General features: G+C 53.4%; 3 protein-coding genes across 4 annotated transcripts in view; 1 reads left to right on the top strand and 2 right to left on the bottom strand.

The window, feature by feature from the left end:
* Positions 1 to 2,047, bottom strand: part of TTBK1 (tau tubulin kinase 1) — a 40,534-nt gene extending 38,487 nt beyond the window's left edge. Inside the window, exon 1 of the mRNA XM_053914105.1 lies at positions 1,824 to 2,047. The gene's annotated coding sequence lies outside the window, so the exon portion shown is untranslated. The remainder of the gene's footprint in view (positions 1 to 1,823) is intronic.
* Positions 2,048 to 8,614: 6,567 nt separating this feature from the next.
* DNPH1 (2'-deoxynucleoside 5'-phosphate N-hydrolase 1) lies at positions 8,615 to 12,504 on the top strand. Its single transcript, XM_053914049.1, has 4 exons — positions 8,615 to 8,838; positions 11,741 to 11,809; positions 11,977 to 12,087; positions 12,273 to 12,504. Exons 1-4 carry the CDS (start codon positions 8,637 to 8,639, stop codon positions 12,389 to 12,391), a joined length of 501 nt encoding a protein of 166 aa, XP_053770024.1. The 5' UTR covers positions 8,615 to 8,636; the 3' UTR covers positions 12,392 to 12,504.
* A 446-nt stretch (positions 12,505 to 12,950) lies between these two features.
* CUL9 (cullin 9) overlaps positions 12,951 to 25,777 on the bottom strand; it is a 35,074-nt gene continuing 22,247 nt past the window's right edge. Inside the window, exons 27-41 of one of the 2 annotated variants that reach the window (XM_045193132.3) lie at positions 23,283 to 23,422; positions 23,038 to 23,167; positions 22,700 to 22,899; positions 22,029 to 22,279; positions 20,710 to 21,055; positions 16,992 to 17,132; positions 16,725 to 16,889; positions 16,317 to 16,480; positions 15,640 to 15,733; positions 15,047 to 15,121; positions 14,825 to 14,935; positions 14,580 to 14,697; positions 14,071 to 14,204; positions 13,368 to 13,441; positions 12,951 to 13,290 (exon numbers count right to left, since the gene is read on the bottom strand). In XM_045193132.3, the coding sequence (XP_045049067.2) occupies positions 13,080 to 13,290; positions 13,368 to 13,441; positions 14,071 to 14,204; positions 14,580 to 14,697; positions 14,825 to 14,935; positions 15,047 to 15,121; positions 15,640 to 15,733; positions 16,317 to 16,480; positions 16,725 to 16,889; positions 16,992 to 17,132; positions 20,710 to 21,055; positions 22,029 to 22,279; positions 22,700 to 22,899; positions 23,038 to 23,167; positions 23,283 to 23,422 (2,354 nt within the window). In that variant the 3' untranslated portion in view covers positions 12,951 to 13,079. Of the gene's footprint in view, positions 13,291 to 13,367; positions 13,442 to 14,070; positions 14,205 to 14,579; positions 14,698 to 14,818; positions 14,936 to 15,046; positions 15,122 to 15,639; positions 15,734 to 16,316; positions 16,481 to 16,724; positions 16,890 to 16,991; positions 17,133 to 20,709; positions 21,056 to 22,028; positions 22,280 to 22,699; positions 22,900 to 23,037; positions 23,168 to 23,282; positions 23,423 to 25,777 lie in introns of both variants that reach the window. The other variant, XM_053913874.2, reaches the window with a different exon arrangement.

The following is a 25,777-nucleotide window of genomic DNA, read 5'->3' as shown; positions in this document are numbered from 1 at the left end:
TCTTTGTGGCTATGTCTGTACACCTGTGTCTCTGGGTGCTTCTGTGTGTTTTTGCGTCTCAGCGTGTGATAACGTGTAGGTAGGGGCCAGGAGAGGGAGAACATTTGAGATCTCTGCCAACCCAGTGCAAGAGCAGAATGAAGATCTGTCCTTCGTGTCTTTCCCACTGCACTCCTTATATGCACACTGCACAGCCCTGGCAATGACCCTGGAGAGTCACGGATGGGAGAAGTCACTCAGGCTGGGACTGGGGGCGGGTGAGAGGAGGAAAGTGTCTAAGATATCGATGGATAGCAATGGGAACTCCATAAAACTGTCTTCCCTTGGGATGGGACAACTCCCCGGGCTCCTGTGTCCAGCCATCCTGACACAGGGAGCAGCATGGAATGGTGAAGGCATGGAAACAGCCTTCGACAGGTCACGGCGTGCCGTGAGGGACACGTGGAGAAGGGATCTCCGTGGGGAGAGAGCGTGTCGCTCTTTCTGTATGTCTTCAAGTGACTCAGCGACTGTTTCCCCCCGTCCACACACCTGCAGAGTATTGGAGCTGCGGGGCCATCGCACGGGCCTCTGCACTCCTGTCAAGTGGCCGCTGGGGCAGGGGTTTGCAGGGCCAGAGGGCGACGGCAAGATGAAGGGAGAGGTAGGGGTGGGGGGCGCATTCTGGGATACGGGTGGAGGAGACAGGTTGAGGACAAGGTAAAAGAAGCAACTGAACCAGTGGGGAGGGAGCCTTACGGGGCTCAACTGGGTGTGATGGTGGAGTCTACAGGTTGATAAGAAAAATGTAGGTCCTGCTCCCATTTTATAGGTGGGCAAGTCAGGAAGGAACAAGTGAGGTGTGAGAAGGAAGAGTGGGGGCAGGGAGATACATGAGGGATCCCTGCCTCTCCCTATTCACTGTCCTTCCCACTCTCTGCCTCTGAGGACTATACTGGCTCAGACTAGGACTGGATGCCATGAACAGAAGTCACTTGGCTACCCCGTTTCTGCGCCCTTAGCGCCCTTTGTTCGGTCATGTGGAGGCACAGGTGTGTAGTGAGAGAGGACTCGTGGAGGAGGTCTTTCTGGACATGTCAGAGAGTGCATGTTTGAGAGCAAGGGGCTAGCGATCAGACAGACAGACAGACAAATATATGTAAGTCACTGGGAGCTTCTCAAGGTATGTGAGTACAGGTGGTGATGTGTAACTCTGCAAGATGTGAGCCAAGTGCATGTGGGAATGGGGGAGCCCAGGTAAGGAGGGGTAAAGGAGACGGGTGAGGGGTAATGCAAACAGATGGGAAGATGTGTGGGAGGGGGCAGAGGGGAATGAAAGGGACCGGGGGCGACAGGACCAGAGGAGGGGGTCGGGTGAGGCAGAGACAGGTGAGAGATCATGCTGGCAGATGAGGAAGCCGGGACCGAGAGAGGGGGTTCTGGGCACAGTCGAAGGGGCGAGGTAGTTGGTAAGAAGGCCAGTGGGAGAAATGGAGGGACTGAGGACAAGGGAGAGAGGTTATGCAGAAAGCTGGAAACGACTTGTCGGGGGCGACAGGAGGTCGAAGCCGTATGGACAGGGACAGAGGTGAGGAGCGAGGAGCGAATCCCCTGGAGGGCAGGCGGGAGGGGTGGGCATGAGTGGGGGGCAGGGAGTCGGTCCAGGCCTCGGATGCGGCCCAGGATGTGTAGGCCGGCGTCCCGGCCCGGGCGGAGACAGCAGCAGAGGGGGCGCTGGGGAAGGCTGCGCTGCGAGGGGAGCCAGGCCGAGGCCCGCCGGGCCCGTGGAAGGGGCCCCCACCCGACCCCGACCGCCGACCCCCGCCCGCCCCGCCGCGCCTCACCTGCTCTGGGCCCGCTGCGGCTGACGCTGCGGCGGCTTCGGAGGCAGCGGCTTGGGGCGGCGCATCCCCCGGGGCTGCGGCGGGGCGGGGGCGGGGGCGGCTCAGTGCGGCGCTGGGCGGCCCGCTCCCTCCGGCGGCGGCCTCCCGACCGGGACCATCCCGGCCCGGCCCGGCCCGGCCCCGATCCTCCTCGGGCGGCGGCGACAGCGGCTGAGCGGGGAGCTGCCCACAATGCACTGCGCCGCCAGCATCAGCACCAGCCCTGACATCACCGCCCCACCGCCCCGGCTCTTACATCACCGCCCTTTCTCTGACATCACGTTCCACGCTTCTCCTTTCTCCACCCCTGCAGCTCTAGGACCCTCTCCCGCGCGCGGTCCTGCTCTAGCTCTTAGGGTCTCCTCGCGGGTCTCAACCGTTCACTTGATCCCCGTCCCCTAGCAGAGCCCCATCTCTCCTCACCTGTCTCCATAAACCTCACCTGTCTCCATCACCCTTTTATCTTCCCCCATCAGCCTCAACTGACTCTGCACTCCACCCCCCATGGTTCTGTCGCTTTCCTCTAAACTCGTTCCCCCTCACCTGCCGTAGGTCCCCACCCGCATTTCCTCTAACACCATTCATTCCTCACCTGTAAGTCTCACCTCACCACACACACCCCTTGTCTCTTGGCTCATCCTGCCCCTCTCTCTCTCTCTCTCTCTCTCTCTCTCTGCCCCTGTCTCTTACTGCTTACCAAATAAGATGCACGCTCTTTACTGTGACATTAAAAATTCTTCCCAACGTAGGCCCACAGAGGCTGTTCCTGCCCTTCTGGATCGCTCAGCATTCACTGAGGGTACTTTGCCTTCGTCTCTCTCAGGTCCTTCCTTCCGTCCTCACGCCCTCAGTAAAGCATACCTACCACTTTCGATAGCAACAACAGCAACAACAATAGTAATAGCAGCACCTATTCACTCTTGCCAGTCGCTGTTCTGACTTTACACATATTAACTCGTTCAGTTCTCATAACGACCCCAGGAGGCAGCAGTGCTAATGCTGTACCATTTTATAGATGAAGAAACTAAGTTACAGAAATTTGAATAATTCACCTTCGGTTACACAGCTAGCAAGTGGCAGAGCTGCGATTCAAACCCTGGCTCCAGAGTCCGTGCTCCTCACCACTCTGCTAGGAGGAAGTGTCACTGGGTCTGCAAGAACAGGCAGAGGAGGCATCTCGGAGGAGGTGCATTCAACTGTAATTTGGAGGATTAGAAGGAGTTTTCCAACAGATGAATGGAACCCAGGCAGAGGGTGAGAGAGATTTCCAGGCTGAGAGGACAGCCTGAGGTGAGCTGGGGATAGGCATGTGCAGGATGAAGGGCCCTTTGTGCTGTGCTAAGAAGATGGGATTTTCTCCACTTCACTCTGGAAAGTGTAGTGGATGGTGTGGTGAGCCATCCAGATGCCCCTTCAGAATCCGGGCTGACTCCTCTGGGAATTTCCCTTGGCCTGGGGATATGCCTGGGGAGATGCCTCATCCAAGACCACGCGCCCTTCCTGGGGCGTCCCATATCTGATCAACGATCAACCTATGAGTACAAGGGCCTCCCCCCCCCCCACTTGGGACAGCTCTGAAGGGACATTCATTTTCAAAGCTCCCGATAGGGTCAGCTTCTACGGAGACTGCATCAGAACTCAACTTCCCTCTATGCTCTCTTCACTCCTCCACAGATGCTGGTCCTCAGAGCACTTCCCAATAAGTCTACACTGCACAGTCATCTCTGTCTCAGAGTCAGTGCCCAGGGCAATCAGGCCTTTAGACAGAACATCACTTAAGAATCCTGAGTAGAGCCCTGGTCGGGTAGCTCAGTTGGTTAGAGCATTGTCCTGATACACCGAGGTTGCAGGTTTGATCCCCTGTCAGGGCACATACAAGAATCAACCAATGAATGCATAAATAAGTGGGATGACAAATTGATCTCTCTTTCTCCCCCCTCTTTCTCTCTCTAAAAATCATTTTTTAAAAATAATTCTGACCAGAAATAATACACAGTCTGATTGGGTTAGAATTTTTTCCCTTACTTAAAAAATGTTAGTCTAGTGTCTTCTTGTTTGCAGTGTTTCCCGTGAGCAATCTGCAGTTACCCTTATCTTTGTTTCTGTCTGTGTAATGTGTCTTTTTCTCTTCTGACTACTTTTCAGATTTTCTCTTTACCACTGCTTTTAAGCTATTTCATTATGATGTTTCTTGCTGTAGTTTTATTCATTTTTCTTGTGCTTGAGATTTGTTGAGCTTACAGTTTTCACCAAGTTTGAAAATGTTTCCACCATTATCTTCTCAAATATTTATTCTGCCCTCTGTTTCCCTTCAGGGATGGATCCCAGTCACCGCACACATCAGGGTGCTTGACGCTGTCCCATTTACGCTCTGTTCATTCCCCCATCCTTCTACTCCCTGTGTTTCACTTTGGGTACTTTCTACTGCTCTGTAGTCAAGTTTATTAGCCTTTTCTTTTGTAGCATATTTTTCATTGTAGCTTACATCTCTAGAAGTTCAATCTGGGTCTTTAAAAGTCTTCCATATTCAATTTTTCTTCTAACTTCTTAAACATATCAAATAATGATGACAACTCTTTTAATGCACTCGTCTACTAATTTATTATCTGAGTAATTTCTGGGTTAGTTTCCATTTCTTTCTCACTATGGGTCATATTTTTCTGCTCCTACCCCTACTGTAATTTTTTACTGGATGCCAGATATTGTGAATTTTACCTTGTTGGATTCTGGATATTTTTCCATTTCAGTAAATATTCTTGAGCTCTGTTTTGGGGTGCAATTTATTTACTTACAAACAGTTTGATCTTTCCAAGGTTTTGTTTTTAAGTCTTTGTTATGTGGGACCTGAGCAGCCTCTAATCTGAGGCTGATTTTTTCCCCACCACTAAGGCAAACCCCCCTGGTATAATTTACCCAATGCCCCATGAATTATGAGTCTTCCTACATCAGCTCGAGGGAACGGGCTCTATTTCCATCCTTGAGTGAGTACTGAGGACTGTTTGCTCTGCTCCTTTTAGATGGTTCTTTTCCCACCTCGGAGAGTTTCCTCACACCTGTGTCTGATCAGTCCTCAGCTGACTGTCACAGGAAACCCTCGGAATATTCCAGAGGTCTCTCTGCTATCCTGTGCTCTGCCCCACAAACTAGCTACCTGGGCCTCCCTGGACTCCCCATTCAGCCTCCTCAGCTCCAAGACAGCCAGGCTCCGCCTGGGTTCCTCCTGCCTGCAGCCTGGAGATCCCGCAGGCAACACGCCGGGGCGAAGGAAGAGCTCACCTGGCTTGTTTTCAGTCGTTCCAGGATTACTGTCCTACGCTGCCTGATGGCCAGTGTTCAGACATATTGTGCCATACATTCTGCCCAGTTTCTGGTCATTAAACATGGAAAGGTACACAGCCAAGAAAACTATCAACAAAATGAAAAGGGAACCAACGGAATGGGAGAAAATATTTGCAAATCATATATCTGGTAAGGAATTAATATCTAATATGTATAAAGAGCTCATAGAACTCAATAGGAAAAAAACTGATTTTAAATGAACAGATGATCTAAAATAGACATTTTCCCAAAGAAAACATCCAAATGACCAACAGGTACATGAAAAGGTGCTCAACATCACTAATCGTCATGGGAATGCAAATCAAAACCACAGCGAGATGCCACCTCACACCTGTTCAAATGGCTACTGTCAAAAACAGAGGAAATGACAGTGTCAGCGAGGATGTAGAGAAAAGGGCATCTTTGCGCACCGTTGGTGGGATCGAAAATTGGTGCAGCCACGATGGAAAACAGTGTGGAGGTTCCTCAAAAAATTAAAAGAGAACTACTGTATGACCCAGAAATTCCACACCTGGGCAGTTATCCAAAGGAAGTGAAGTCACTATCTTGAAAAGATACCTGCACCCCCACGCTCACTGCAGCATCATTCGCAGCATCCAAGACAGGAAAACGACCGAAGTGTCCACCGGTGTCATTGATGGCTGAGTGGGTAGAGAAAGTATGGTATGCTATTCAGCCAGCTTTAGAACATGTCCACACCCTCAGAAAGTTTCCTCGGGCCCTCTGCACTCTATGTCCACGCTCACCCCAGCCTCTACTGGCCTCTTTCTGTCTCTCTCAGTACATATGCCCTTTCTGGACATTGCTCCTAAAGGTTTTTATTTATTTATTTTTAGAGAGAGGGGAAAGGAGGGAGAAAGAGAGGGAGAGAAACACTGATGTGAGAGAGAAACATCAATCAGTTGCTTCTTGTACATGCCACGACCAGATTAGACCCCCAGCCCAGGCATGTGCCCTGACCGGGAATCAAACCAACAACCTTTCACTCTGTGGGAAGACACGCAACCAGCTGAGCCACACTGGTGGGACATTTTTAAAAAATGGAATCGTGTACTATGTAGTCTTCTGATATTATCTCTGTTAGCATACATTTGACGTTTTTTGACATTTTCCATAATGAAAACAATCTTGTCAACTTGAATGATGACTTTGTGTTTTGTGAAGTGCTTTCTCAAACCCGGGGAGTGAGGCAGAAAAACATTTTTCACCAGTTTTACAGGTGAGGAAACTGAGACTCGGGTCACAGAACTCATTAGTGACTTAATTAGGATTCGATTCTGGCCTCCGGTCCCCTGGTGCTGTATTTCCCCCCATTGTGCTGCCTCACTAGACTGCCCTCTGTCCCGGGTTCCTCGTCCTATCGCTTGGTGTCCCACCCCCTGAGCTCAGGCCTCTCTGCATGGAGCCGGGAGGTCTGAGCTGCCAGCCACGGGGGGGCTCTCATCCTCACCAATTGACAGTGGGTATAGAACCGATCTCAGGGAATTGTTTTCCGTGTGGAGAAAAAGGCAAAGTATCCCTTCTGCTCTATTCAGCCTGAAGTGGAAAGAGGATGTCAGCTACATCAGAGGTGTGGGCCCTAAGGAGATGGAGGCTGGTTTGTTTTCTTTAAGACATAGAGGCAGGAACAAGATGCTGCCTGTGTATATGTGCATGCGTGCTCCTCTCCTGTGGGGAGAACTGGAGGGAGGGTGTGAGCATGAATAACAAGGGTGAAGGAGGGTGGCCATCCTGTTGTCTGGGTGAGGCTTCCTCCTTAAAGGTGTGCGTGTGTGTGTGTGAAGGTGACTGGTTTGTGTGTCTGGCTGCACCCATCAATGGACAGAAATATCCTGAAATCCCCTTGCCTTCTCTTTGAGTTTCTGTGTTTTAAAAAATTATTATTATGCCTGTTCTGGAACCCCATACTTTGATATTTTTTTCATTACCATTCAGAAGAAACTCCAATGGTACTTTTCTCTGGGGAATGAGTTTGGGGTCTCAGGACTCACTTCCCACTGTATACCCTCTTGTTCCATTTAATTTTTTATCTTATATTTGTGTTATTTTTAAAAAGATTTTTTTAATTTATTTTTAGACAGAGAGGAAGGGAGAGAAGCATCAATGTGTGGTTGCCTCTCTCACCCTGCCCCTCCCCCCGACTGGGGATCTAGCCTGCAGCCCAGGCAGGTGCCCTGATTGGGAATCGAAACATGACCCTTTGGTTCGCAAGCCAGCACTCAATCCACTGAGCCACGCTAGCCAGGGCTATATTTGTGTTATTTTTATAATAAAATGAGAGGGAACTCATTATTATTACCAGTTAACAATGCTGGATTTGACTGTCTCCCTGAATATCCTGCTTCTATGAGCTTCCTACAGGACTGAGCAGATTACAAAGTGCTGTCAAATGCAACTTCCCATTTGATCCACTCCTTCATCCAACAAATATTTGATAAATGTTTCCATGTGACAGGCACAGATCTAGAAGCTGGGGATATAACAGTGAACCAAGCCGATAAAAAGCCCTGCCTTCCTGGGGCAGGACTTTCTACCAGGTGTAGAAAGATATACAACAAAATCAATAAAGTATATGGTACATGAGAAGAGAAGAGGCTCGGGGGGATGACAGAGAACACTGGAAACAGGAGGCCGCCCTGTTGAAGAGGGTGCTCAGGAACAATGACGTGTACACAAAGACTTGGAGGAGTTGAGGGAGTGATCCAGGGACAAAAGGGACAAAAGGGTCCCAAGGGAACAGCAAACGTGAGGACTCTGAGGCCAGCATGCTTGAGGAACTGCCAGGAAGCCAGTGTGGCTGCAGAAAGGTTGGTGAGAGTATTAGAGCTGGGGTTAGAGAGGAGTCACCAGGTCATCTGGGCCTGGTGGGCCACTGTGGGATTGGGTTTTCACCCTAGTGACAAGGGAGTCATTGGAGGGTTTGAGCAGAGGAAGGTCAGTGTTCACAGGCTCGTCAGCCTGCTGAGCGGAGATCAGGCTGTGTAGCAGGGAAGTGGATGAGCTTGGCTGCACCCAAAGTGGTGGGTGGGCATCAGATTCTGGGAGTTGTCAGAAGGGAGAACCGACAGGAGTTGCAGATGGGTTGGATGTAGGGTTTGAGAGAAAGAGAGGAGCCTAGAATAACTCCAAGCTTTTGGGCCTGAGCAGCTGGGCGGATGGAGTTGCCCTTGGTGAGATGGCGAAGACCCGGGTAGCGGGGAGCGAAGTGGGTGAGGTGCGGCAGACTGCGACTTCCTCCGGGACAGGTTAGAGTTCATAAGTCCAGGAGGCGGTGGGTTCCCCAGACGTGGGTATCGTCACCCACGTTCCCGACTCGCCCCCGTTTCACAGGTGTGAACGCTTGGGCATCGGGTGGCGGGCGCAGGCTCAGCTCCGATCACGTGGCGGCGGGCTAGCGCCCCCTGGCGCGGGAAGGTGAGCGGTGACGGCGGCGGGATGGCGGCGACCGTAGCGGGCGCGCGGGAGCGCGGGGAGCCAGGGCAGTCGGGCGACACTAGCCGTCGGGCCCTGTACTTCTGCGGGAGCATCCGCGGCGGACGCGAGGACCGGGCGCTGTACCAGCGGATCGTATCGCAGCTGCGGCGCTTCGGGACCGTGCTTACCGAGCACGTGGCGTTTGCGGAGCTGGGCGCGCTGGGTGAGGCCGCGGGGGCGCGGAGCGCGGGCTGCCGGGGACGGGGACGGGCCTGGCCCGGCCCCTGTATCGAAGCAGCCCTCCCCCAGACGGTGGCCGTCCTCCACCGTGCCTGGAGGGCCGTTGGCCGAGAGCGAGCGCTCCGCCCTAAAAGAAAGCGGAGCCGAGACTCAGACCGCGTGTGTCCGGGTCCAGCTGGTCAGTCTCTGCATTCAGTTATTATCCTGACCTTTAGATTCTTCTTGGACAACTTTCTCCAGCTCTTGCCAGGGTATTTTGTAGGGAGGGGCAGAATGGGCGTGGACGGGACTGCTTGGGTTTCCGCGTCCCGCTGGCATCATCTCCCCCAATTAAGACAAAGCTTGTCCTCCAGCGCCTTGCTTGCGCCTTTGCCGAGTGGGTGTCAGCCCTGTCTTAGACCCGACAGACCCCCGTTCTCTTCACCACCACGGTCTCTCACGCCTTCTGATCAGGTTTTTACTAATGTGTTTAGGTTTTTACTAATGTGTTTAGCTCCTGGCCGCTGGGTCTTTTTTTTTTTTTTCTTCCCAATTTTTTTGAGCTCTAGTGAACTTAGCACTGTACAAGTTTCATGATTGCACTTTCATGTGTTGTGAAAGAATCAACACAATGAGTTTAGTTAACATCCATTATCGCATGAAATAATTTTTTTCCCTTGTGATAAGATCCCTTAGAATCTACTCTTATAACAACTTTCAGATAACCACACAGCAGTGGTAACTAGCCATCACGTACATTACATCCCTGGTACTTATTCCATAACCGGAAGTTGGTACCTTTTGACCCCTTCATGTATTTTCCCAATCCCCTGTCCCCCACCTCTGGTAACCACAAATCCAGTCTCTTTTGCTAGGAGTTTGGGTTTTTCTGGCTTGGTTTTGGTTTTTGTTTTTAGATTCCACATATAAGTGAATCACACACTATCTGTGTTTCTCTGTCTGACTTATTTCACGGAGCATAATGCCTTCAAGGTCCTTCCATGTTTTCTCAAATGGCAGGATTTCCTTCTTTCTCGCGGCTGAATAGTGTACCATTTTACACATACCCGACTTTCTCTCTTCATCCCCCGGAGGCACGGAGGTCGTTTCCGTGTCTTGGCTGGCGTGAGGAATGCCGCTCTGATCGTAGAGCGCAGGCATCTCTGCGGCAGTGTTGTTGTTGCCTTTGGTTATATTCCCACGACTGGGATTGCTGGGTCCTACCTACGGTAGTTCTATTTTTTTATCCTCCCCTGAAGACATACTTATTGATTTTAGAGGGAGGGGAAGGGAGGGGAAGGAAGGAGGGGAGAGAAACACCTATTGGTTGCCTCATATGCACCCCAACCAAGGGTCAAACCTGCAAAATTTGGTGTACAGGACGACATTCCAACCAACTGAGCCGCCAGGCCAGGGCTGTTTCTGGGCTTGTGATTTTGTTTTATCGGCGTGGTGTCTGTTTCCATGCCGGTGCCACATGGTTTTGATTTTATAGCTTTACACTGTAGCTTGAGATCAGGAAGTATGATGGCCTCCCTGTTTGTTCTTTCTCGGGATTGCTTTGGCTGTTCGGGATCTCATAAATTTTAGGGTTGTTTTTCTACCTCTGTAAGAAATGCCATTGTAATCTAATAGGAATGACATCGAATCTGTAGATGGCTTTGGGTAGTATGGACATTTTAACAATACTAATTCTTCCAACCCATGAACACGGGATGCCTTTCCATTTATTTGTGCCTTCTTCGATTTCTTTTATCCATGGCTTATCATTTTCAGGGTACAGACCATTCAGCTCTCTGGTTAAATTTATTCCGAAGTCCTTTATTGTCTTTGATGCTATTGCAAGTGGGATTGCTCTCTTTATTCCTTTTTCCGATAATTCATTTAGTGCCGGGTCTAAAACATGGTTGGTCTGATCGAACTCTTCCAGTTTGAAAAATGTGTCTAAAACTTGTACTTCTGCTCACAAAACTTTAAGTGGTTCCCCAGGCCCTGCCCAGAAACAGATCCAGGATCTGCAGGCCCTAACGAAATTCTGGGAGGCCTCCTTAAAACGACATCACGAAATTGCTAGGGTATTGTAAGGGACCTGTGCAAGTGAGGTTCATTGGTTTCCACAGTCCGTCCGCCCCTGCCTGGTGGTTCTTCGCCTTTAGTGTCCTCAGACATAATGAGGGAGCTTGTTTAAATGCAGAATCTCATACAGTAGTCTGGAGCCTTAGAATTTCTTTGAATAAGTTCTGCGGCGATTCTGTTCTGGTGCAGGTATCTGTGAGCCTTAATAGTACTGAAGGGTAACATCTACCCAAGCTGGAGCCGAGATCCTTACCCTCTTACCCCAGGATGCCTCTCCCCCCTCGGTTCCCATCACCAACCACCGGTCACTTTGCATGCATTTGAGCAGTGGTTGTCAAACTTTGGCGGGGATGAGAATCACCTGGAGAGCTCATGAAGTGGCCGGACCCACTGACACCTGGGTCTTTGTAGTTTTATCAAGTTCTCAGATGATTCTGGTACCTACCAAAGCTCGAGAGCCACTCCATCAGGCTCTAATCTAGTCTTCCTCCACCCTTTCCTTGCGTGGACCAGCCCCTGCCCCTTCCTGCCATTCCCCTACCTGAGACACTCTCCCTCCTTCTCCACCTCTAATCACTCTGGCCCACAGTGAGTGAGTCCTCCCCTTGATTTCACTTGTACCATTCACCTGGCCCTAATCACACATCCCACCTTGCACAGGATTGAATTTTTCTTGCAGCTGTTCTATTTCCTTACTCCAGCCTTGGGCTGGTCTGCCCTCCCTCTCTCCCTGAGCAGGGTGGATGTGGGGGACGGGCTGAGGGGAAGTACTAAGTACCTCTGAGGCGGAGGGTGGTGCATGGCCTTGACCAGCTTTCTCTCAACCACAGGGGAAGAGGCTGCTGGGGGTGACAGGCTCATCCATGAGCGGGACCTGGCCTGGCTGCAGCGGGCAGACTGTGAGTAACCCCGTCTTCTAACCTATGAACTCCCCATGTCATCAGATTCCCTGAACATGCCTGGCCTCCCCACCTAGGACTCCCTAAAGCTCCCTCCTCACCATACTCACTGCCATCTTTCTCTTACAAGCCCAGATATGGAGCCTCAGTCTGATTTTTCTTCGCAGTGGTTGTCGCAGAAGTGACCCAGCCATCCTTGGGCGTAGGCTATGAGCTGGGCCGCGCAGCTGCCCTCAATAAGCGAGTCCTGTGCCTGTTCCGCCCACAGTCTGGCCGAGGTGAGCACTCCAAGCCCTGGATGGCTACTCCCTCCCTCCCCAGCTTTCTCAGACCAGTCCTCAGCTGCTTTTTTTTGGTGATGGGGGGGGAGGCTCTGAGTACAGTGTCTCCCCCAAGGGCTGAGGAAGGGAGCACAGAGAGGGGGAAGTATGGGGGGCACCTTGACCTTCTTCTGCCTCTCCAGTGCTTTCAGCCATGATCCGGGGAGCAGCAGATGGCTCACGGTTCCAGGTGTGGGACTACGAAGAGGGAGAGGTGGAGGCCCTGCTGGATCGGTATTTTGAGGCTCACCCTCCCGAGTAGGTGGCTTCTTCCCTTGACCCAACCACCTGACTTAACCCCACTTTACCACATTCTTCTGATCCCAGACTTGGCTGTACTACCATTCGTGTCTTTTATCCCAGTGCCAAATTAAAAGCTATGTTTACAATTCTGACTTTATGTATGTGTGGCGGGCCAGGGCAGGGCCTCAATAATATCCTCTTCCCACCCCACTTCCCTTCCCTTCCCTTGAGGATGCCAGCGAAACCCCAGGAGGGGCATACTTCCTAATGCCCTCGGGCCCTTGCCAGGAACATGCAAGAGTTTCGAGGAAAGCTGACCGTGGGGGCTGGCTGTTCCGTCTCCTCTGACACGGGGCTGGGGCGGGGGCAAGTGGGCAGGCGTGCGTCTGGCCCCGCACCGTGTGGACCTTCGCTGGCCGTGATCAGCTTAGGTCAAATGGGCCGGCTCTGGGCCTTCTCTGATGACAGATGAGTCTGGAGGTCTACAGAAAACTGAAGAATGAGGAGGGCTGGTGTGTGGGACGCGGTGGGGGCAGCTGAAGCGGGCCTTTGGGGAAGCTGTCCAGCACGCTTCAGAGGAGTGTGTGAAAAAAGTTTATTCAGTAAACATAAGAAGGTGCTGCGGGAGCTGGGAATCGTTCCTGCGAATACCCCATGACAACGGTCGGGGTGAGTCCCGGCCCCTGGGGCTCCCTGTGTCCTGCCCCTCAGTCATAGCCCTCATCATCATCCTCTTCCTCGTCGCCAAAGAAGAAAGTGTCTCGGTCTAGGTTCTCGGACTCATCATAGGAGAAGCTGTCGTTGTCCAGCTCCTCGTCAAACTCATCTTGCTGCCAGGCGGGCACATCGTCCTCATCGTCGTCCTCGTCGTCCTCCTCCTCCTCCTCGGCCACCTCCAGTCCTGAGGAGCCCTGGGGCCTAGAGAGAGGGTGCCGCTCAGCCCCAGAGGAAGCCTGGCATGTCCCACTCCCCTCTGAGGCTCTGCCCATACTCACTGATTGCTGGGCACGTTGGACCCTTTTGCCTCCGGGGCCTCTAGCGATGGACCTTGGAGACCAACCCGGAAATCCTGGCAAAGAGACAGGAGGATGCAGGGAGTAGGACAGTAGAGGCCACTGGGCCTCTGGGCCCGCCTTTCAACCAGCGTTCTCCGAGGGCCCACTAGGTGCTGTGCCCCCGGCCGGAATGCTCCCGCCTGTTCTCCCTCCCACACCGCAGCACCTCACAAATCACTACCTTGTGTAATTTAACTAAAACTCGGTATCCAGGGACAAGGACAGGGCGGTGAGGCAGACCAGCCCTGTGTGTGTGTCTTTTCTGCCCAAGTTACTACCAGTCTGTACGCTCCCTAAGGGCAGGTTCATAGCCAACACCAGTGTATCAGAGCTGGAAAGAATCACAGAGATCCCTTACTCCAGTGGACCCCAGTCCCCTGGCCCCCCACTCCTGGGATTCTGAATCCACATCTGGGTACTACGTCTGAAAGTTCCCCCAAGTGAATCTGCTGAGCAAGGATCTGGCAAAATAGCCTGGATGCTGGTTAATTCCTTTACTTTGTAGGAAATGCCAGGTGGTTAATTGGCAGGGTCCAAAGCATCCTGCGGCTGGTCTGGGAGCGGGGACACACACCCAGGTCTCCGAATACCTGTCCACCCTTGCGGCCTTTCGTTCGGGTGCTCCCCGGGCAGGGCGGCATACCTGGGTGGAATGCTGCAGGATAGCGAGCACCCTGTCCTGGATCAGCCGGAGCAGCTCCAGGCCCATGTGCAGACAATCCGCCCGCAGGAGGCGCAGGGCCGAGGCCAGGTCTCTGCACTGCAGCAGGAGCTCCTCTGTGGAGGGAACAGGGCGCGGGGGCTCCACCCTCTTCCTATCCCCTCCACTCCCTCCTCCAACAAACCCCTCCTGGACATCTACCAAGTTCTACTGACATCCACCAGACCCAGCTCTAGACACCCATTCGTGAGGCCTCCACTCCAGTGGTGGAGACAGAACCTAGTCAATCAAATCAAAGGTCAGGTGAAGACCTGTGTCCTCAGGCACTGACAGCCTGTACCGGAGATGAGGCCGTAAAGAGTCAGGAAGAGGAAGAGGACAGTGGCAGTGGGGAGGCTGGGGCAGGGGTGCCCTGGGGCCCCTGCTCCCCAGGATGGGATGCTTAGAGGGGAGGGGGCGGGGGAGAGGACTGAGCAGGCGGGGCGGCCCACCGAGCAGGATCTGCAAGGCAGTGGTGTGCAGCTCCAGATGCTCGGTCTGCTGCTCCACCACGTCCATTTGCTCCGTGTCCTGGTTGTAGAAGCTGTACACGCAGGCATAGGCCAGCACCTGGGGAGAGCCCGAGTCAGGCCTCTCCCACCTGTTTCCGCACTCGCTCCAGCCAAACAGGTCAGAGGACAGCTGCCCAGCCCACTAGACCCCCTTGGCACATCTCCCCTCCGCCACCCACCACAACCTTTCGAGCCTGCTCAAGTCCCCGGCAAGCATCGCTGAGGAAGGTGAAGGACTTGGGTGGGGGCACCTCGTGCAGGGCAGACACACGGTTCCATAAGTTCACAGCAAACTCCTGTGCAGAGGAAGGTGGCTCAGCACTGCACGTGTGCCCACGTCCCAATCAGGACCGCACCCATCCACCCTCCGACCTCCCCACAGACCCAGCTCTTTCCCTCCTCCTCACCCGGGCCTGGTGATGGAAAGTACACCTCTCGTTGTAGTCCTGGAACCGCTTCTCTTGGCGAGCTGCCTTGCTCACCTGTAAGGACATGTTGAAGGGGCTACTATGCTTTGCTGGGGTGGAATGGGGCTCATCAGACTGGCTGCTATTCACAGAGGCCTTGCAAGGCTTAACCCGGACTTTCTTGTCTAACCCTCAGAACTCTGTGAGGTAGGTCGTGGTATTAACCCGTCACTGATGAGAATGCTGAGGACAAGTAAACTGACCCAAAGCCCCACACTGAGTGGTGGAACTGGGCTCTGACTCAGTCCTTGCTCCTTCCCGCTCTGCCTTGCTGCCCCGGGAAGGCCAGCCCTCCTCGGCCCTCTTGCAGCCACCTGGGGGTGAGAAGCCCCACTCTGGGGCCTCTGGTCCCTGTGCACAGACCTCGCAGGGCAGGCCTCCCAGCATCTGTAGGCCCAGGTGGCTTCTGCCTTCTCCCCACTGTTCCGGCAACTGTTGGGCTGCTCCACACAGCCCCTCTGCACAGGGCCCCGCAGAGAGCCCCCCACCAGCTGCTCATGGGCCTCTGCCCTCCCCGGTGCCCAGCCCCTTACCATGGCAGAACAGTTGTAGTAGTCTTTGTGACTTGGCTTCCAGGACTTGAGGCAGCGCCAGCAGAATCCGTGGTTGCATTTGGCACAGGTCATGCTACGGAGGAAGCTGGCTGGTCAGTACTCCTGCCTCTGGCCAGGCCGCACCAGGGATGCCAGGGGCCTAGATGCACCGCTGACGATGTCCCTGGTTCCTCCATGCCTTAGTCTCCTAACCTTACCGGTCCCTACTGAATACACCTTTACTTCCAAATTCCCCTTTACAGTGTTGAGTTAAAGGTCGGGTAAGGGCCCTGGCTGGTGTGACTCAGCAGATTGAGCACCAGCCTGCTAAACGAAAGGTTACCATTTCGATCCCTAGTCAGGGCACATGCTTGGATTGTGGGCCAGGTGCCCTGTTGGGGGTGGAGCAAGAGGCAACTCATCCACACATCTTGCACATTAATGTTTCTCTCCCTCACTTCCCTCTCTCTAAAATATAAAATCTATTTTTTTTAAGTGGGGGAAGGAACATGAGCTCTAGGAATCACTCTGGTGGGGGCCGAGAGCATGGGTGGTTGATTAACCGCCCTTGCTGCTCAGCTCTGCTGTGAGCCCCTCTGCCCCCTTCTTACTGCCAGGCCTCTCACCCTCTCTCGCGCCCGCCAACTCCCCCAGGGCCCACAGTACTCCCTTCTTACTGCAGACACCCCTCGTTCTTCTCGATGGGAGTCTGACAGCTGGGACAGCGCTTGGAGATGAGCTTGGCCAGGTGCTTGCTCTGGGCCTCCACGCTCATGCCGTCGTAGTAGCCGCCGTCGTCGACCCACTGAGACATGTGGCCACAGCTGGCAGGGTAGTGTGCCTAGGGCAGGAGGGGGAGGTGAGGATACGACCGGGCCCTTAGCGAGGGTGGCTGTCTTGCTGGCGTGCATGGGAGAGCAGGAGGGAGGGAGGTCCCACTTGGAGGACCATAGGAGGAGGAACAGAGCTCAACTTGGTGGCAGAGGATGAGGACAAGGCCGAATCTGCGTGTGTGGCAGGGAGGGGTGCAGAGCGGGGTGGGGTGCGGGTACGGGCTCAGGATCGAGGCTGGGGTGGGCGCCCACCTCAGGGAAGCTACAGTTGAAGCAGGAGGCCCAGCCACACTTGGAGCAGGTAGTCCCGCAGCCCAGGCCCTGGCGGCACAGGATGCGGTCGCAGCCTTGGGGGTTGGTGCACCAGGTCAGGTTGGAGCAGCTCTCCACGTAGCCACGAAGGAGGGCCTTCTCGTACTGTGGGGGCGTAGGTGCCACCAGGTGAGGGCCTGGCTCTCCAGGATGCCGCATCTCCGGCCCCCTCCCTGGGGTCTGCCCCTCAGAGGAGGGGGTGGGTACCTTGGAGATGACCTCTGGCGAGGAGACGACGGCACGAATGAAGGCTCCTGTGGGCTGGGCAGGGCAGTCGGCAATGGGGCAGGTGCAGTTTGTCACAAGGTTCTGCTCTATTCGAGTCGTCAGATACTCATTCCAGCAAGACTGGGAGGAAAGGAGGAGGTGCTGCTCAGGGACAGTGTGGGAGCGGCCCAAGGAGGTGGCATCCTGGTCACTCATCTGGCCCCTTCCCCACCAACACAGAGGGACAGAGGCAAGTCTGCTTCTAGATCAACCTCAAAACTGACCCTAATCTTGCTGGCTTCCGTGGGTTTTCCTACGTTGGCCCGAGTTACAGTTGTCTTTGAGGATGTGTGGGCCAGGGTAGCAGCCCAATTATAATTATTGTTGGGATGGGCATGGAGAAAATGGGAAAAGAGAATCAAAAAAAGAAGAAGAAAGATTCAAGTTCTAAGCAAGAATTGGACCAAGTGAGGTCAGAGAGGAAGGGGGCCTGGGAGGTGGGTCCCCTTTCCCCACCGGGTGGCTGGCCTACGGCGCTGCAAATGCAGCTGTGGCCTCTCCTCCTGGGTCCATCTGCTCACCTCAATGCCTCTCTTGAGGCTCTGCCCCCCCGAGTCTCAGCCTCTTTTCCACAAAACAGACTTGCCCGCAGCCATCTCCCAGATCCTAATAAAGGGCCCCCAGGCTCCCATCTAGTCCCAGGCCCAGAACCTTCCCACCTCCTGAGCCCTAGTCTTGTGCCCATGGCACTGCCCCACCCTAAGTCAAGCACCTGTCCTCTCCTGAAGTGACACAGGAGTCGGTCCCAGTAAACGTTCTTCCTGTCCTGTGCGTCCCCATCACACCCACTTGGTTTTTGTGTGATCAGCAGCCTGCGCCTCCTAAAAGACTCCATTAACAGCCCCTTCCCTCACACTGCCAAGGGCCAAGCTCATACAGTGGTGTACTTGACCCCAGGAGAGGACATGCATCCATGGTATCGAAGCTCCAGGATAAATGGGGAGCACTTCACTGGGCTATTTTTATTCGGAGGAAGGTACAAAACAAAACAAACCCCTTTTTACATAGTGAGACAAACCCAGGTAAATTGGGATTTTGAAGACAAAATTCCTGTATTTCCCAGATGAAACAGAGGAAATTTCTCCATGTTCAGAGGGCTCACTTGCATCCACACAGCAGCGGCAGGACCCCTCCCAGCCACAAAGGACAGCCCAGTCCCCGAGGGAGCCCCTCTGCTTTGGGCTTGCTCTTGGCTCATGCTGTCCCCACTGCCCAGCCCAAGTGGACCTGGCTCTCTGGCCCTTGGACAACCCCCTCACCACTCAAGGCTCACCCCGACCCCAGGAAGCCACCTCCAGTGCTGCAGACCCCAGGGCCCCCAGCTGAGTTCTCCGGGGTGCCGAGTGTGCTGTTCAGCTGCGGCTCGCTCAGAGGCTCCTCTTCCTCTTCCATCAGCCTATTTTTCTCAGTTGAGTTTTCAGGACCCCTGTCTCCACATCTCTACAGGGTGGGGGAGCCCCATGTTCAATGACCTGGGCCTGCTTCTCTCTCCTTGGACGGTACCAGCCAGGCTTCCCCACTTAATCCAAAAATGCACTGTCCACTTGCCAGTCCCAACAAGCGGCTTGAACTTCACGGACACAAAGGTCTGAATTTCCCCTTAAAAACCTGTTCTCCATCCCCAGTCCCAGGTCTGAAATCTCCCTCAACTCAGTCAAAGACGACACATCCCTTCCACCCAGATGCTCAGGTCAAAAACCCAAGAATCACTCTCATCTTGACTCCCTAGTCCTAAGCCTCACCTCCAATCCCCCAAGTCTGACCTGCTCTACCCACAAAGGTAGCTCAACCCACCCACTCCGCTCTTCCCCTCTGTCCCCAGGCCAGCGGCCACCTTCTCTTGCCTCTTTGCACAAGTCCCCAAACGGCTGTCTCTGCTTCCACTCTTGTCCTGTCCAAGTTATTTTCCCTCACAAAGTGATCCTTTCAAAAATGTAAACCAGATCACATCACTCCCCCGCTCAAAAGCCACCATGGCTTCCGCTATCGTGAAACCCTGTATGCCAATGGCGACCCAGTCGGGCCCCTGCCCACCTGCCCACCAAACCGCCTCTCCAGCCACCGTCCCAAAGCTTCACTGTGCCTTCACCTGCTCTTCCCTCTGTCCACCACTCTCTTCCCTGAGCCAGCGGCCTTCCCCGACGGCCCCAGGCTAAAGCCCCTGACAAGGCCCTCAGCCCACTCCTAGGCCAGTTACCTCCAACAACACGACCCCATGGAAGCCTCTTCCCTGCACTTATCCTAAGGGAGTGGGGGAGAGCCCTGGCAGGAGACTGCCAAAATCCGACCCTGACCCTGGGCAGGTTCCTTCTCCTCCCAGGGCCTCCGGCCACAGGCTGTAAAGTGGAGACAGCATAATACCGGCCTCACAGGGAGCCAGACGGGAACCGAGCACGACAACGCACGTAAAACAGCGCAATGGCCCACAGCGAGCCCCCATGCCTAGTGGCTGCTGTTACTACCAGCGCTCGGTGGCTTCTTGCTTGGATTTTCCCACTCGCCCATTCGGCACCGAGCGCTATGCACGCAGTACACCTGGGACAAATATCAGCTGAGTGAAAACATGGAAGTGTCAAGAAAATGAGGAAGAACCTGGGGAAAAGCAAGCACAGGCACCTGGGTGAGGGGAGGAACCTGAAGCCGAGCAAAGGAGTCGGAGAAAAAGTAGGGGCACACATGCACGCGGTGCCCCCGCCCCAGGTCGCCCACCACGGGGAGGCGCTGTTGGGTCTAGAGGCAGTGGCGATTCATGAAAACTGCCTCGATCGCACGGACAGACTCGGGCCTGACCCCTGTCCTCAGAGCTGTGAGGCTGGGAATAAAGGATAGCACTCGGTCCCTGGGCCTCAACCCCACTCCTCCCAGCCTCGGAGAACTAAGTGCTCACTCCTCCGCCGCCAGCCTTCTCTGCTTCAGCTTCAACACAGCAAACCCTGCGTTCCCATAACCCCCTTCTACTCGTCTGGTTTACAGCACTTTTGAGTTTTGTATTAAATGAGAGTACATGAGCGTATACCAGGGTAGGGCAAAAGCGGGCTTACAGTCGTGAATACATGAAATGCAGTTTATTCCTGTATTATTATTATTGCATTACTTCGTACATGAACCACCGCAAACCTACTCCGGCCCTACCCGAATAAAAGACGCGGCGGTGTTCTAAGGGAAGGAGACTTGAACGGTGTCGAGGAAACCAGAAACGATGGCCATCACCAATTCAACAGCACTTCTCCCTTACAAAGTGCCTCAATGACACCGTGTGTGTGAGGCGTGTGTGTCAGTGTGCGCATTTATATGCACATTTCTCAAACTTGGCTGAAGGCTGGAATCACCTGAGGTGCTTCTAAAGCTCCACAGGCCTGGATTTCACCCGCAGGTCCTGACTTCACTGGCCTGGGGTACAGCCCCAATGAGCCCCAGGATCTTTAAAAGCTCCCAGCATGTTCATAATATGCAGCAGGGCTTGAGAACCACGGGTGCTGGACCCTAACCACCACCCTCAGGATGTCAAGGCAGATGACAGAACTGGGTTACGAGGGGCTGGGAGACTTGTCCAACATTCCCGGGCTCGGAAATGGCGGCGCGGGGCTAGAAACAACCGCTCCCAAGGAACTGTGCTCGAGCAGAAAGTCAGGGGCAGGAGGGAGCGGGCGGGCCTCACCTTGCAGCAGCAGTGCATGCAGCAGAGCGCGGGCAGGTCATCGTCGGGCTCCAGGGGGCTGACACAGACAGGGCAGTGGTCAGGGCGTGCAGGGGCCGCCTGGGCCTGGGGCACCCGCAGCCCAGCCGCCAGCAGCAGAGGCTGGGGGTTCTCACTGTAGCTCTGCAGCAGCTGTTCGGCGCCCCAGTGGGAATGGGCCAAAAGGTGCTGAGCCACATCTGGCTCTAGGTTCAGCGTCTCCTGCACCTGCCGCACCGTCTGCTCCATCAGCCCTTCCACCTCCTGGGGGCTCATGGTGCGGCCTGCAGGCAGCTGAAGAGATGCCAGGGCGGCCACAGCTTCTGGGCTTGGGGGCAGAGAAGGGTCAGTGGTCAGTCTCCCTGTCCTGCTTATGCAAGCTACTAACTGAACCCCACCTTGTCCCCCTGCTCGTGACTGCTTAACCAGTCTGAAGATAACCACGCAAACCAACTGTCACAGCAGGGGCCTCCCCAGAAGCAGCTGCAGTTGCGGGGGGCCGGGCTGGCTGTCCCAACGACAGGGGGCGCTAGAGGAATCTGGTGGAAGGAGGTTGGGATGCTAACTGACCTACAGGAGATGGGACAGTCCCACGGTAGGTCCCACCCAAAATGCTACCAGCTCTGATGAGAAACAGCCCGCAGCCTTCCTAGTCAGTGTGGTCTGAGGGCCGGCAGCATAGGTATCACCGGCAGCTCCCTGAACCGGGATCTGCACTTTAGCAAGATCCCAGGTGATGTGTATGCACGGAGAAAGCTTACTCTAGAGAACTCACTCACATCCCATGCAAGTAACAGGCATCAAAGTGGTACCATAAACGCTGCTGGTGAACTGGATCCAATGTAAAACGTTTTAGCTAATTAGGGGGCAGCTATGGCAAATTCCCCTGTAGGACAAGCTTCCCCAAAACTAGAGATTGTATATTTTGCTGAACAGAGTACATAGTTAACACTCAGTACACAGTGCATACTTCGTATCTGCTTAGAATGGGAGACACAGACATAAAGGAGCTTACATGTCTGGGTCCCTTGCTAAGGGCTGACTCTAGGAGGATGGGGACAGCGAGACCCTTGATTAGAAAGGAAAAGAAGGGGTGACGGCACTGGGAGAGGGAATGAGGACGATCAAACTGGGGGAAATTCAGGGAGAGGGAAAATGGGGTTCGACAAAGAAAGAAATGGAGTGCCTTTGCACAGGGGAGCCTGGCTTTGGCACTACAACCTTCCCGAGTCGTGGGGAGCCCACCCCTCTCTACTAGCTTGGAGCCCCTTCAGCAGGGGGACAGGGCTGAGAGTGGCTACCTAGGACTGGAGGCCTCGGTGGTTTGGCTGCCGCAGAAGGGCACCTCTGCCTGACCGCGGCAGGGCTCCGCGGGCTCTGGGGCGGCGTACATCAGGATCTGGGGCCAGTCATCACGCTGTTTCACATAGCCCTGGCCCAGGAGGTGCAGGACGCAAGAGAAGACGTCTGTGCTGGTACACGCCACGCACCCAGCCACCGTCCGGCCCAGGCTTCCCGGAGGATTTGGACCCTTCTGCCAGGCCTCTAGCACCTGGACAGGAGGAGAGGACACAGGCAGGCCCTGTTAACCTAGGGGAGCCAGAACACCTAGGTTCGATGCCCAGCTGTGCAACCTACTAGCTCTGTGACTATGGGTAAGTTACTAACTCTCTCATGCCTCATTTTTCTTATCTGTCCAATGGGAATGACTATGATAATAATACTGCCTATTCCACAGAACTGTTGTGCGATTGCCACCTCTTAGATTCAGGACCTGGCGTGAGGGTGAACACTCATGTCCTGCCTCTCCCTTCGGTCTAATTGTCCTCTCAGGAATAGAAACCCCAGACAGAAATGTCACCCTAGAAGGTCTCATCCTGAGAGTTGACCTTCCCTTGTGGTGACCCCTGGCTCCAGCCGCCGTCCCCAAGCATGGCTCCCTCTGTAACTTCGCGGTGCCCTGCCTACTCACCAGACAAACCAGGTGGTCGATGTGGAGACCCTTCCCCCCATGGGCTTTGAGAACACGGACAAGAAGACAGCTCAAGAGGTTCCTCTTCTGTTCCAGGGTTCGGCCCTCATCCTTCTCTACGTTCAGGTACTTCTGGGAAGGGACCAGCCACAGGGCCTCCCCACGGGGCCGGAGCCCAGGCTCACGGACCCGCAGCACACCTGGAACTCACTTGCAGTTAGTACCCAAGGAGTGGAAGGAACAGAAAAGGGACCCCATTCTCATTCCCTGCTACACTACCCCACCCTGAGAGCGCCTCCTGCTATGAGCAGAGTCGCAGGCCAGCCCCACTGACCTACCTCCACGTGGGAAGTCCTGACCCTCATGCAGGGTCAAAGGGCCATTCTCAGAGGTGAGGGGCAAAAGCGCCTGGAGCAGTAGCTGTGTGGTGAGGTCAGAATTCTTCAGCAAGGTTTCTACTGACACTTCCTGGCAGGGAGAAACAGGGCCGGTCAGAAGTGGAAAGAATGGAAGGAGGAAGCTTAGGAGAAAGAGGCAGACAAAGGGGAAGAAGAGACAGAGAGAGGCTGAAGGGTTGAGGCACCTCTTTCTGATTGAAATTTAACAGCAGCCACATCTGCACGGTGGACACGTGCAGGGTCTGGTCCCCAAACTGCAGCTCAGCCCGGCCCAGCCACGTCCACTGCAGCCGCCGATGCGGTCCCCGGACCGGGTGGTTCTGACCTGGGAAAGTGTCGAGGAGAAGGGTGGAGACAAATCGGGGGAACAGGGGGTTAAGGGTTGCGGTGAGGGTGTACTATTAGTTAAGGTTTGCCCCTGCTAGTCTCTTAGGCCCCAACATTCACAGCTTCCAGAGCTCAGCCCCCTCTGTGCTGCCTCCCAGGCAGCCACAGGTATCTGGGAGTCCACCCTGCGCCCAGCCCTGTGTCAGGCAGGCTCCGTGGAAGGAACACAAGAGACCCGGGGTTTTGCCCTTAAGGAGCTGATGGTTACACGGACCCACTAGGCTGGTGTCCTGTTTCACAGCTCGGGCAAGTGAGCTTGGGATGTTCGCTCATACTAGACAGTGAGGATGCTGTCACAGGGAGAAGTATCAGAAAGAGCCAACCTGAGAGGCGCTCTCTGGCCAAAGATGGGACGATATGAACATCGAAAGTAAATAAATAAATAATACCTGCAATAGATCGAAACACAGGAAGTATTTTTTAAACCTATGAATTCACAGTGATTGTTTTTTTTTTTTTTAAGAAGACCTTATTGGTCATCTTTGGAGGATGCTAGAGAACCAACATATTATTCTGAAAACGGGTCCAAAGTAAAGGAGAGGAGGAAAGAATTGAGCCTTTCCTGTACCAACTGCACTTCAAGGTAACTAAAAAGTTGGTGAGAAAAGTTTCTCTTTACAGAGAAGGCATTCCAGGTAATACACGAAGAAAGAATAACAAAACTAGAACATCGCTGGCTGGTTCGTAACCCCTAATGGACTGACAGACCTACGCAACGACAACGCACGAGTGCCTAGTGCAAAGCTGGTGGGAAACTACGTGTGCATCAGACCAACAACCCAGAAATCCACCGACCCACCTGAACAGCAGAGACAGCTAGACGCAGCACCCTCCTGGCCGAAGGAAGGGCACAATGCCCCCTATGGAGGGTTCCTGCCCAAGGAATCAAACCCACATCTGAAAAAGCTCCTACAGCTAAATGTGAGAGTTTGGGAAATGAGGGAGACAGAGGACCATGCCAGCGGACACCCTGTGGATACAATCAGCAAAATCCAGCCTGTCAACAACTTTATTTGGTAATCAACCCAGTTTCCTCCACAAACAATCACAAAAAGGGTAGGGAAAAAAAAAAGGGAGACAGAGCCCACAGATTAAGGGAGATGAAAACAGAATTAAATCAAATGCAACGTGTGGGCTTTGTTTGGATCCTCAGTAAACAAACAAAGAAAAAGCCTAATTAAAAAAAACTCTAGAACATTAAGTGTATATTTGATGACATTACGAATTGATAACTTCTAAAGATTTGACGACGGCAGCGTCCCTGCCTTTAAAAAGAGAGCCCTCATCCTTTCCATTTCAGGGCTGGGGAGGTGGGCGGGGATACCGCTGAAACAAGACCCCGCCGTGACCTGATACGCGTTGCTAACTGGGGTCCCTCTGTTTTGTCTACTTTTGTGTGTGTCTGAAATCCATCATAACAAAGAGATTTTAAAGCTGAGGCTGAAAATAAACCGTTCTCAAACAAAGACTGAGAGTTTTCTGCCAATACTCCCTCAATGAGGAAACTTCTAAAGGACAGACTTTAGAAAGAAAATTAAACTCACAAGGAAGGATCAAGACGCAGAAGGGACGGTGTAAGCGGCCAATCTAAACACCGCGGAGAGAAACAGCACTACTGACGGCTAAAAATAGACCATCCTAAAACACTGACTGACAGTGACGAGCAAGATCTGAGTTGGAGCTGGAGTGAAGATTGTCTATGGTCCTTTTATTATTCAGGAAGGAGGGAGGTGACATTATTAACAAGTCAAACATACAGGTTAAAAATATAAGGATAATTGGCTGTGGAAATAGTTAATACATAACTGCCAAAACTGATAAAAACAAAAAAGGAGTTCAAAAATAATCAATCTAAAAGGAGGGAAAAAAAGCACAGAAACTCAGTGTAGAATCATGTCTACAAAGGTGTTCAATTTATTATTCTCCTTTTAACTATATATAGTGTTTTACATACAGGGGTCGGCAAAGCTGATCTACAACTGTAACACAAATAAATAATACAATAGTTAATAAAAAATAATGAGAACAAACTGTTTCACATACTTACAACTGTAAACCTACTTTGCCAACCCCTCTGTTCTGTTGTACATATGAAATAACTAAAATTTTAAAAGGACAGCCCTGGCTGGTATGGCTCAGTAGATTGAGTGCCAGCCTGAGAACCAAAGGATCACCGGTTCAATTCCCAGTCAGGGCACATGCCTGGGTTGCAGGCCAGGTCCCTAGTGGGTGGCACACAAGAGGCAACCACACACTGATGTTTCTCTCCCTTTCTTCTGTCTCCTTTCCCCTC

This window comes from Desmodus rotundus, chromosome 11, assembly GCF_022682495.2.
Source record: "Desmodus rotundus isolate HL8 chromosome 11, HLdesRot8A.1, whole genome shotgun sequence".
NCBI classification, from domain to species: Eukaryota; Metazoa; Chordata; class Mammalia; order Chiroptera; family Phyllostomidae; genus Desmodus; species Desmodus rotundus.
The sequence above is the reverse complement of the archived record's forward strand: the minus strand, read 5'-3'. Positions and strand labels throughout refer to the sequence as shown.

Excerpts from the sequence above, each read along its gene's own strand:
- DNPH1 (XM_053914049.1), top strand. The coding sequence starts at position 8,637 with ATGGCGGCGACCGTAGCGGGCGCGCGGGAGCGCGGGGAGCCAGGGCAG. Across the intron at positions 8,839-11,740 it reads TGCGGAGCTGGGCGCGCTGG|GGGAAGAGGCTGCTGGGGGT; the intron begins GTGAGGCCGCGG and ends TCTCAACCACAG. Across the intron at positions 11,810-11,976 it reads CTGGCTGCAGCGGGCAGACT|TGGTTGTCGCAGAAGTGACC; the intron begins GTGAGTAACCCC and ends TTTTCTTCGCAG.